The sequence below is a fragment of the Micropterus dolomieu genome, linkage group LG05, assembly GCF_021292245.1.
Source record: "Micropterus dolomieu isolate WLL.071019.BEF.003 ecotype Adirondacks linkage group LG05, ASM2129224v1, whole genome shotgun sequence".
Taxonomy (NCBI): domain Eukaryota; kingdom Metazoa; phylum Chordata; class Actinopteri; order Centrarchiformes; family Centrarchidae; genus Micropterus; species Micropterus dolomieu.
Window position 1 is genome coordinate 32,841,842 of NC_060154.1, and position 12,103 is coordinate 32,853,944.

Sequence of the window (12,103 nt, forward strand, 5' to 3'; positions counted from 1 at the left end):
GTTCTTGAATGGCCCAGCCAGAGCCCTGACTTAAACCCAATTGAGCATCTCTGGAGAGACCTGAAAATGGCTGTCCACCAACGTTTACCATCCAACCTGACAGAACTGGAGAGGATCTGCAAGGAGGAATGGCAGAGGATACCCAAATCCAGATGTGAAAAACTTGTTGCATCTTTCCCAAAACGTCTCATGGCTGTATTAGATCAAAAGGGTGCTTCTACTAAATACTGAGCAAAGGGTCTGAATACTTATGACCATGTGATATTTCAGTTTTTCTTTTTTAATAAATTTGCAAAAATTTCTACATTTCTGTTTTTTTCTGTCAAGATGGGGTGCTGAGTGCACATTACTGAGAAATAAAATGAACTTTTTTGATTTTTGGAAAATGGCTGCAATGAAACAAAGAGTGAAAAATTTAAAGGGGTCTGAATACTTTCCGTACCCACTGTATATTTATTAGGGCTGGGCTAACCCTAACGCCGACAATTATTTTATCGCACGTTAACGCAGTTTTTATTTTATTATTATTATTTTGAAAGTCCGTTGCTCACTGGCTCTGAATACACATACAGTCAAACCATGGGTGACAGGAGGGGTGGGATGTTGATCAGCCTGAGAATCACCCACCCAAACAAGCAGTGGAGGGAGGATTCGGCAGACTACGCTGTCATCTTTTTCCACCCGCAATCCGTTATCACGGCAGCAGGTGAGCTGCTTGCTTGTTAATGACGCAGCCTATCAAACACCTCATACAGTCAAAACCAACATCTGTATCCTGTGTTCAATGTTGCTTTACGTTACCTGGTCTGTGCTTGTAAAATATCCCCCCCCCCCCCCCCCCCCCCCCCCCCCCCCCCCCCCCCCCCCCCCCCCCCCCCCCATGCCATCGTCCATCCTGTCTGCTCCCTGATAAAAGATACCTGATGCTGATACCTGTTCAGAAAAAAAACACAAGAAAATTGGACTCTGATTGTAACGTGTTTTAACAAGCTAGATAAAAAATAATGCCACTGCCAGGTTTAATATTTGATTTGATTATTTTAATGTTTTAGTTGAGATTTACAAGAAATGTTTTACTGCTACTGTGTAAAGGGAATACTGCTGGTAAAAAGCACCTTATTTGTTTAAAGTGTTTGTAAACCACATGTTATTAGACTTTTGTGTATATAGCAGTACATTTAAATTAAAATTACAATACACAATACACTACTTTAGAATTAATTATTCAATTTTATGCATAAATTGCGATTAATCGCAAGAAAATCAAGTGATTAATTGCAATTTAAAATTTTTATCGTTGCCCAGCACTAATATATATACACACACACACACACACACACACACACACACACACACACACACACACACACACACACACACACACACACACACACACACACACACACACACATATATTTCTTTTATCAGGGAGCAGCATAAACATAAAGTCTATGTTAAGTAGCAAGTTTCCCTGTTAGAGTGAGTTGAAGTGGTCGCCTCACACACATGCCCACCCCGCTGCAGAAGTTGAATTGTCTTGAACTTTTTGTTCAAAAAGACTCGCTGTTTGTGAGTTTTCAGAATCTATTACTGTTACTAAATAGTTATCAGGACATCAACAGGAGGGAATTTGCATGGCAGAGCCGCAAAACTAAATGAAGGCCTATCAGGTAGATTTATGTAGCCTACAATTTTAACATAAGTTAAATAGGCTACAGCTGTGTAGTGCACAGAAGCCGTTGCCATGGTTACACTCCATAGAGCGACTGCAGTTTACTCATGGAGCTGTTTTTTTGGGTGGCTGATTTGTCAGAACCAGTGAGCAACGGACTTTCAAAATAATAATAAAAACTGCATTAACGTGCAATAAAATAATTATCGGCATTAATTATGTGTGTGTGTGTGTGTGTGTGTGTGTGTGTGTGTATTATATATGTACATATAAGTATGTATTTAAATTGTTTATGAACTCTCCATATTGGTGATAAATATATATCCTATATATTGATAATGATAAATATTTTTCAAATGTGGTATTTCGTTTCACAATAATTGCTTGTGCAATTATACAATGAAAGAGCAACTTAGGTACATCAAACACTGGCATGGGCCTTCAGAGTAGATCTATTAGGATAAACACTAAAAGACAAGAATTAACTCATTGTTCTTTATCCTAAGTGCTTAGTACACCATGGTTTCAGTATGTCAGTAACATTCAGTTATTCCCAGGCTTTAGTGATAAATACTATTTGTGTAGTACAGACACTGGTCACTGTGGGTCTTATTCTCGTCTTATTATGTTACCTCCTTCCATGTCATCAGTCCAGTTCCTGGAGCTGCTGGCAGGAGAGGAAGGTGAGTGGTAATACTCCCCTCCTGGACTGTCAGCCTCTTCCTCCATTGAGCCAGACTTATGACGCTTACTCCTGCAGACACATATATGGACACTCAGACATTTAGGATCATGGTTTAATGGTGAAGTGATGAAAGTAAAAAGCTTAGGAAAATATATCTTCTTCGGTTGATTTGTCAGGGTCAGTGGCTAAAAGTGCTGAGGGGACTCAAAAAAAGACAGATTTAAACAAGAATGGTAAAAATTGAAGCAGCACAGGCCAAAATATCCTGAGCCTTAGTCCATGTACAGTAGATGAAATGAACCAAGTGTAATGTAGACAGGTTGTGCATAATGAGAACAGAGAACACGTAAGAACATGATGTAGCACATAAATATATTTACTGTTGTGACTGTGTGTTTAACAGCTTGTAAACAGGTAGTAAAATAAATATATATATCTATAATGGCCAGGAGAGGGCTGGGTGTGCAGTCCTGAGGGGGCCGAAGTTAAGAGTCAGGGTGGAGAATGCTGTCATGCCGAGCTGCAGTAGCTCAACTCTCTGGAGAGTTGTAATGTATGCATCAGTCCATGCTTTAAGTTGGCCATGGAATTCCCTGTCAACGCAGGGCTTCTGATATGGTCTGTACAGCAATCCCCAATATTATCGTTTTGCTGATGTAGCTAATAACCACGCCTGTGTATGTGTCTAAGTTGTTGCCCTGAAACACACACCTTAATGCTGAACAGTGACCTAGTATTAGTCTGATTCATCTGACCACCGCTGAATGGTCTGCCACATTGTTTTGTCCTGTTTGAGTTTCTGATATCTCGGCAGGACTTTCAAGTCTGTGTGGAGCACACATGGCAGCCATGCTGGTGCTATCTTTAGTTTGCCTGGTAAGTGACCACATATTTCAAACTTCAAAATTTCACTTTGTAACACAGACTTGATATACACTCACTGGCCACTTTATTAGGTACACCTTGATAGTACAGGGTTGGAACACATGATAGCATCACACAGTTGCTGCAGATTTGTCAGCTTCACATCCATGATGCGAATCTCCCATTCCACCTCCTTCCAAAGGTGCACTATTGGATTGAGATCTGGTGACTGTGGAGGCCATTGGAGTACAGTGAACTCATTAATGTTCAAGAAACCAGTTTGAGATGATTTGAGCTTTGTGACATGGTGCATTATCCTGCTGGAAGTAGCCATCAGAAGATGGGTACACTGTGGTCATAAAGGGATGGACATGGTCAGTAACAATACTCAGGTAGGCTGTCGCGTTTACGATGTTCAACTGGGCCCAAAGTGTGCCAAGAAAATATTATTATTAAAATATTATTACAACACCACCAGCCTGAACTGTTGATACAAGGCAAGATGGATCCATGCTTTTATGTTGTTTACGCCAAATCCTGACCCTACTATCTGAATGTCGCAGCTGAAATCAAGACTCATCAGACCAGGCAACGTGTTTCCAATTAGAGCTGAAAAAATTCATCAATTAAATCGATAAAATCGACACACATTCTTTGCATCGATGCTTCGTTTAATCCATTTAACTACAGCACAGTGATCAGAAAGTACCCGGTGTTCTGCCAGCGGACCACAGACAAGGTAACAGCAACTTTAGCAATTAACTGAAATCATGATTCATTGTTGAGTTGAAGCCAAAGTAAGCCGCAGTCCTCAGCTGAAAATGTACACGTGCGTTGTTGTTCTCCTTTTAGGCCCATGAGTTGTAACCTAACGGTCAGGAGTTAACGGGGTGTCGGGGAGCTGCACCTTTTAACTCACCCCCAGCTCTCTCTGACGTTCAGACGTTTCCTGCTACCTGCGTGTGCTAATCCATCTTTTCACCCAGATTCTTTGTCTTTATAATTGCTATCTTTATAATAACAGACAACAGCTGTTTCGTGTGCAGGATCACTCATTTCCCGTTTCACATTTCACGTGTGTTTTCTTGACACAACGTGGTTTGGAGACCAGCGTCGTGTGACACAGCTGTCAGCTCTTGTAGTGTGTGACCCACTGTCCCCGACTTCAAGACTGCTGTCACATGACTGCAAGTTGTGTAGTGTGAACAGCACGGCCAGCGGCCGACGCTGAAAGTCGAGTAGTCTGCACAAGCCTTTAGTATAACCTGTATAGCACTCGGGGGATGTTTGTGTTTGTAAAGCAGCTGTCTGGTTGCTGGTCTGATGTTTGCCGAATGACACGATGAATTTTCTGAAAGGACTAATAAGTATCTATCACCTATAAACGTGCACAGCTGATCCCGTTACCAGCCGGCAAGCAAAACTACTTAAACGACGCATCGATGAATCATTGAAATAATTTATCGAAGCTTCGAATACTAAAATCATCGTTAGCTGCAGCCCTATTTCCAATCTTCTATTGTCCAGTTTTGGTGAGCCTGTGCAAATTGTAGCCTCAGTTTCCTGTTCTTAGCTGACAGGAGTGGCAGCTGGTGTGGTCTTCTGCTGCTATAGCCCATCTGCTTCAAGGTTCGACCTGTTGTGCGTTCAGAGATGGTATTCCGCGTATCTTAGTTGTAACGAGTGGTTATTTGAGTTACTGTTGCCTTTCTGTCATCTGGAGCCAGTCTGCCCATTCTCCTCTGACCTCTGACATCAACAAGGCGTCACACAACTGCCACTCAATGGATATTTTCTCTTTTTTGGACCATTCTCTGCATCTTCTCAAGATTAGAGCGGAGTTACCGTGTCACCCCCTCCCCCACACTTAAATCCCCTTTCTTCCCCATTCTGATGCTCGGTTTAAACTTCAGCAAGTTTTCTAGACCACGTCTACATGCCTAAATCCATAGTTGCTGCCATGTGATTGGCTGATTAGCTATTTGTGTTAACAAGTAATTGAATAGGTGTACCTAATGACTAATAAAGTGGCTGGTGAGTGAATATTTGTAGTCTCCAAACCAAAGATGTGACTATTCGTGATGATATCATCAGGGTTGATTTTCTCAGACTTGACAAACTTCCTCCAGTTTGTATTACTCCTGAACTATATTAACTGAAGAAGCCAGAAGAGTAACTATAAAATTAAGCGGTAGCATCTCTCTAGATCTTGTAATGGGTGACTCTGTGTCATTAACAATCCTTCTATTGTGAATACTTTTCTGGTGTGAAGAGTACAATTAACACATGGACAAAATCCTTGTGAGTTTGTTCCAAAGTGAGTTAGTCATGGTAGTCATAGTTATATAATAAAGATTTCACACAGACTATTAGTTTGAGACTAGTTTTGCCATTCACCACCATCATACCCTTGCTTTACATAATATGAACATCACACTACTCAGTGTACTGACTATTCTAAAACCCCAATCACTATTGCAGGATAGAATGAGTAACATGGTGTACATTTACCATCCTGTTAGATGACCATCACTACCACATGCATACACACAGTAAAAATATGCATTTTTATATATATTCCACTATATTATGCACAAAAAGAACAGTTAAGCTTTTGAATGCAAGCCACAAAATAGCACATGACTAACTGCATCAAAGCACAATTCTTGACACCACAAAAGCACTGTGATCATTCATGATACAACCTCTGTTGCAGCTCTCCTTCCATTCCACCAGCAGTTCAAGTTTAACAACGAAAAACCCATCTGTGCAGCTAAAGACAATGATACTTTTCTGCTGTCAAGTTCTGCATAGAACAATAGAACAATGACTACCTCCTTCATAGTTCCGATTCTAATCCAAACACTGTCTGAGGCAATTTATACACACATTTTTTATATTTGTTGAAATTCTCCTTACATCACAACAGCAATAAAATCAAATGCTGCTACAACAATACAAAGTCTACTGCTTATCTACCTCCCTGTTCTCCACCCCTGTTTACTCTGAGCTGCATACAGGTGAATCCATTAGCCTACAATATAATTTTGTATATTTCTTACTTTCCCCCTGTTGGTCTGAATAACTTACTCGATTTGTCGCTTGTCACTTTTTACAAGTAAAGTCTCTGAGGGTCTGAAAAAGGTAGGCAGCGGACCAGACCACTGACCACAGTTGAGAAGAGAGGACATCAAAACTTAAAAATGCACTGGACTCATAGTACAGAACAAGAGCTGTTGACATTGACTAGACACTGACAGACAACAGAGGTTCTATTTTATTTTACAATGGTTGCTAGGGACTCGTTAGTAGTCGCTGGATATTGGAAGGGACAAGTCCCTACCATCCCTGCTAAATTCTACACTCTTGCCTGCATATCTTAGTGGGATAAAACCGGAGCCACTGGAAGAAACTCACACAGATAAATGTTAAAATACATTTTTTGAAGCTAGTAGCTCACTCTCAGGTTTTCAATACAATCAAGCCACCACCTTTTTAGGATGTTACCTACACAGGTGTGGCCATCAAAATAAATTATCTAAAGGCCACACTGTTGAGGACTCACGGTAGCATCATCCTCAGTTCTTAACCAAGCAGAAATCTCCGGGTTTGAAAAGTCAAGCCAATGCGGAAGTGCCTTAAACCTTCATTCTTCCCAGCAGCGGCGACTCCACAGGTCGCAAAAAGAAGACCGATTGGACAGAAGTGTATGAGAAAATGTTTCTACTTCTCAGCTGATTTATTACCTCAGTAAACATTTTCCTAATGAGTTTATGGTCTCGGTTGCTAGTTTCAAGTCTTCTTTAACACAATATGATGTTCATTTAGTAAATGATGGTCCCATTTAGAGGAAAACAGACCAGGAAGCAGGGGAGGCTTTAGAGCATAGCTATTCTGTGTCTGGTTCCAAAAAAACAAGATGGCGACAGTCAAAATGCCAAATTCGAGGTTTCAAAACGGCATTCCACAAACCAAAGAGTGACGTCACAGTGACTGTGTCTACTTCTTTTATACAGTCTATTGTTCTTATCCACTCCTTAGTGACCGGCACACAATGGATTTGAGATTTGGAAGAATAAGATTAATTAACAAAGCAGGTTGTGCACTTGCTGATTTTCTGATGGCAAAGGGTAATACAGATGTCAGTGCAGATGTATATCATTTTGCAATGTGTGTGTGTGATTACCCGCTGGATGAGGTGCTGGCCAGTGATCGTCTGAGGCTGACTGGCTGGTTGACAGACTGGTTGAGGTCGTAGGCCAGATGACCCTGGAGTTCCCCCATAGAGAAACTAGGTCCTACTCCAGTAACTACTGGAGCTACACACATAGGGAGAGCTTGTGTTTGTATCTTTCAGTTTCAATTTCAATTTATTGATGGATAGCCCCCTGAGATGCAGCCAGTGGAGTTTTTTCCCTTGTTGGCATCCCTTTGTGAAAAAAAATGTAATGATTAACCAATCAGATGAGGCCACTGCCTAACTGTGATTTGTCAGGATGATGCTAAGGGAAGCCAGCCGCGGTCTGGCTTCACACCAATCAAATCACAGCATGCGATCAACGTCATTCAGATGAAATAACGGGAGCTGTTAGCAACTTTAGCTGGTGCAGTTATGGAGGGTGCAGATTTTAAGTTTTTAGTTATAATAAATAGTTTTACTAAACTACCACTACAGCAGCAACTTAAGATTAAATCTGACGGAAGACCAACACCCAAACTGGAGCTGGCCTGGAGAGGAAAAAGGGGTTTTGGACGTTCAATGAGGAAAGCTATATCCGTACAGTGTGGCTAGCTAGTAGCGCCAAACTTCCACTGACTCTGTTGTTGCGGAGGACGAAAAGCCAGTGGGAAATTCTATAACTTGGTTATTGACCACTTTGCCACCTTGAAAGACAGGAAAATGGCCTTCCTTTTCAGATAGTGAGTGAAATGTCACCTCCTTCTCTCTCTGATCTTAACTGAACTGCCGCTATTTGTGTGATTTTTAATGTGGTTATATTGTTTGTTTTGCTTTGCTTTGCTTGCCTGGATTTAACTGTGAATGAATAGTCAGTTGAAGTAACCTTATTGTTTTTACTGCGGTTGTGTACGCATAGATAATGAGCACCACAGACAGCACCTGCCACAGGGCACTGGGCCAGGCTACCTGAATAATTGTCTATACTCTGTTGGTCGGGTACTCGGTTGTTAGTCTTCAGTGATGTTGAGTTATGAACATTTGGCCAAGCATTAAGAAGTGTCCTTGAGCTTGTGTGATTGAGCTTGTGAATGCTTCTTTTATTCCTAACCTGCACCATAAGCAGCGGGCTATGTATGCTATTTGGGGTGAGAGAGAGAAAGCGTACATCCCGGTAAATGCAACTTTCAGCGTGTGTATTGATAACAGATAGTGCGCATCTTTAAAGTTTGATTCAATTGTGTAAAATTATACCCTGCATTGTAATAGCACAATGCATTAGATAATTGCCCTCCAAAAAGGATATCCCCTCTCACTTAGCTTCCCCAAAAATTTACCCCACTCTACCCCACTGGATGCAGCATCTCATTTTCAAGAGGGTCCAAAGACACACATACATAATACAACAGGAAAAAAACTCACCCCAGACCGAAGACACAATAAGTACATCTCATTTACCTAATTACACAATTGGTACCCATAATACATTAGAGATTCAATACGAAAAGGTATCACATAAGAAGGATAGAGGTCCAGTCCACAGGAGGTAAATCAATTAGATGATTACATGAAGCAAAATACAATTACAAGCAATACTGTTTAGTACAGTATCAGTAACATGCACACACAGTTAACTAAAATCACATGTTGTAACTAAAATCAAACTTTAAAAAGCCTTTATTATTTTTATAGGTTTACTCTAAAACATTTCCCATATATGATGGATATAGTGTGTATTGTCAATGCACAATATTCTCACATCAACATTGCAAGACATTCTCACATGGCAAACTCTGCAATCATACAACTGTCTTGAGTTGTCCGATGACATGACATGCTCAATTTAACATAAGAGTGGTGTTACAATGAATGGTGTCAGAAAAGTTGGGAAGGCTGCAAATGTTAAAGTAGACTTACTCCTTGAGACCTGGACCAGCTCAGTGACACTGAAAACTCCCGATGTCACAAAACTCTCCTGGAACTCTGGACCATCTGTAGAAATACAGCAGCAATTTTGTGTGAGTCTAGAAAAGTAGCAGTTTCTTTTGATGGCTTGATTTTATGTTTTGTTGCCCCCTTTTTATTCTGTTATTTCAGTGTGTGTCGTTTTGTTTTTCAGTCTGTATCATTATTATAATTTAGCACACCATGAACGATATGGGCTGTGTTACTACATTTATTTATATTTTGAAAACCTTTTATCATAATACAACAGAAGTGGTCCTAAAAGAAGAAGGAGAACAAACTGTCAGGTTTAAGGTAGATACAGATATGTGGTACAGCCAAAACATTTTCCTACATGCAGATGATCTGTTATTTTAACTAATCACAATGCTTTGCTAATATTTTGAATATCCTTAATGACTTGGTTCTCATCTATTACAGCAGTTCCCAACTTTTTAGGCAACGCACCCCCTTCTACATCTTGACCGGGTTGCTGTACCCCCTTTCTCTCTGGGTTTGCATATATATATATTAATGTGGCAGTAAATTTTTTTTCTCATACTGTGATGGTTAAACTTTGCAATCAATCCACAGTTCACCTGCCTGCCGAACCATGCGGAGGGAGGTGGAGGTTTTTATTTCTAAAAAATTCCACAAAAAATAATTGTTGAAGTTATTGCACTACTACATCACCATTACATTTTTCCTGTCGCGCACCCCCTAGAGGCAACTCATGCACACACCACACTTTGGGAATCGCTGATCTGTTATATGAAACAGAGCTGTTGGCCTATTTAAGTAATTACTGGTATTACTAAAGACCTTAACTCAATCTTTGATGGTTTATTATTATTCAATTTTTGATTTATTTTTAGTATATTTTTTTTTAAACACACACAAACACACACTTACTGTTTTATTTATTTATTTATTTTATTTTAATATATTTAAATTTTTCTAACACACACACACACACGCTTTAATTACTTGTTTAATGAAATGTATGGGGTTGATTGTTCTTATGTAGTTTGTATGATGCTTTGGCAATATTGTTGTTATACATTCATGCCAATAAAGCTAATTTGAATTGAAATTGATGGGAATGATATGCTGTATATCAACAAGAATCATTTGTTCTGTAATTTTAACTGTATTAAAAGTAAGCGTTTTGCCATCTTTAAGATGTTTCAGTATAGAATCAATTATCAATGCCCTGTAATTCCTTCAATGCTGCAGGAGATGTTGTTAGTCTGGACAATGACACAAATATAACTGAAGACTGGATGACATTAGAGAAATCATCCATAATGCTTTATTTTCTGTAATTCTCTAATATAGTAGCAAGTTGTTTGTTTAAGGTAAGTAAGTTTAAGGAAAGAGACAATTAAATTGACACTAAAAGAAGAAAAAAGAAAATTAGCTTATGAACAGGTAAAATGTTAAAGAGTATGCATGTTACATGTACAAGATCCTACATTACCCATTGTGGCGGTTCGACTGTCCTCCTGATCTGAGCCCACTCCCGTACGACTGGGACTGCTGCTCTGCTCTGCCTCTGAGTGAGAGAGAGAGAGAGATTGATTTTTAATGAAATGTATGGGGTTGATTGTTCTTATGTAGTTTGTATGATTCTTTGGCAATATTGTTGTTATACATTCATGCCAATAAAGCTAATTTGAATTGAAAGAGAGTATTCTGGATTTCAGCTGATAGATGTAAACCCTTTAAAACTTTATTTATCAATAAATCAATTTTAATGAGTCAGCAGATTAACAGTCAGAGACAGAGAGAGAGAACATTCCTGATCTCAGATGAAAAAGCCAAGCAAAGGTGAAGAACACTTCACAGCAGAAGAACAGGATTGATCATGAAGAATATAATTGTATGATTTTTAAATAATTTATTTGCATTTTATTGTATTTGATACATCAGAAAAGATAAGATCATACGTTTCCTGTAGTTCTTGACCAGGTTTGCACACACTGCAGCAGGGATTTTGGCCCACTCCTCCTTACAGACCTTCTCCAGATCCTTCAGGTTTCGGGGCTGTCGCTGGGCAATACGGACTTTCAGCTCCCTCCAAAGATTTTCTATTGGGTTCAGGTCTGGAGACCGGTAAGGCCACTCCAGGACCTTGAGATGCTTCTTACGGAGCCAGTTTCCCTGGCTGTGTGTTTCGGGTCGTTGTCATGCTGGAAGACCCAGCCACGACCCATCTTCAATGCTCTTACTGAGGGAAGGAGGTTGTTGGCCAAGATCTCGTGATACATGGCCCCATCCATCCTCCCCTCAATATGGTGCAGTCGTCCTGTCCCCTATGCAGAAAAGCATCCCCAAAGAATGATGTTTCCACCTCCATGCTTCACGGTTGGGATGGTGTTCTTGGGGTTGTACTCATCCTTCTTCTTCCTCCAAACACGGCGAGTGGAGTTTCGACCATAAAGCTCTATTTTTGTCTCATCAGACCACATGACCTTCTCCCATTCCTCCTCTGGATCCAGATGGTCACTGGCAAACTTCAGACGGGCCTGGACATGCGCTGGCTTGAGCAGGGGGACCTTGCGTGCGCTGCAGGATTTGAATCCATGATGGCGTAGTGTGTTACTAATTGTTTTCTTTGAGACTGTGGTCCCAGCTCTCTTCAGGTCATTGACCAGGTCCTGCCGTGTAGTTCTGGGCTGATCCCTCACCTTCCTCATGATCACTGATGCCCCACGAGGTGAGATCTTGCATGGAGCCCCAGACCGAGGGAGATTGACCG

General features: G+C 40.5%; 1 protein-coding gene across 7 annotated transcripts in view; it reads right to left on the reverse strand.

Moving 5' to 3' along the window:
- The window catches only part of nfic (nuclear factor I/C), an 81,814-nt gene that overhangs the window by 31,090 nt on the left and 38,621 nt on the right, over nucleotides 1-12,103 (reverse strand). For all 7 annotated transcript variants that reach the window (XM_046049180.1, XM_046049177.1, XM_046049175.1 and 4 more), the window contains 4 exons: nucleotides 10,823-10,897; nucleotides 9,316-9,390; nucleotides 7,408-7,540; nucleotides 2,305-2,426 (listed from right to left, as the gene is read on the reverse strand). In XM_046049180.1, coding sequence (XP_045905136.1) covers nucleotides 2,305-2,426; nucleotides 7,408-7,540; nucleotides 9,316-9,390; nucleotides 10,823-10,897 — 405 coding nt within the window. The remainder of the gene's footprint in view (nucleotides 1-2,304; nucleotides 2,427-7,407; nucleotides 7,541-9,315; nucleotides 9,391-10,822; nucleotides 10,898-12,103) is intronic.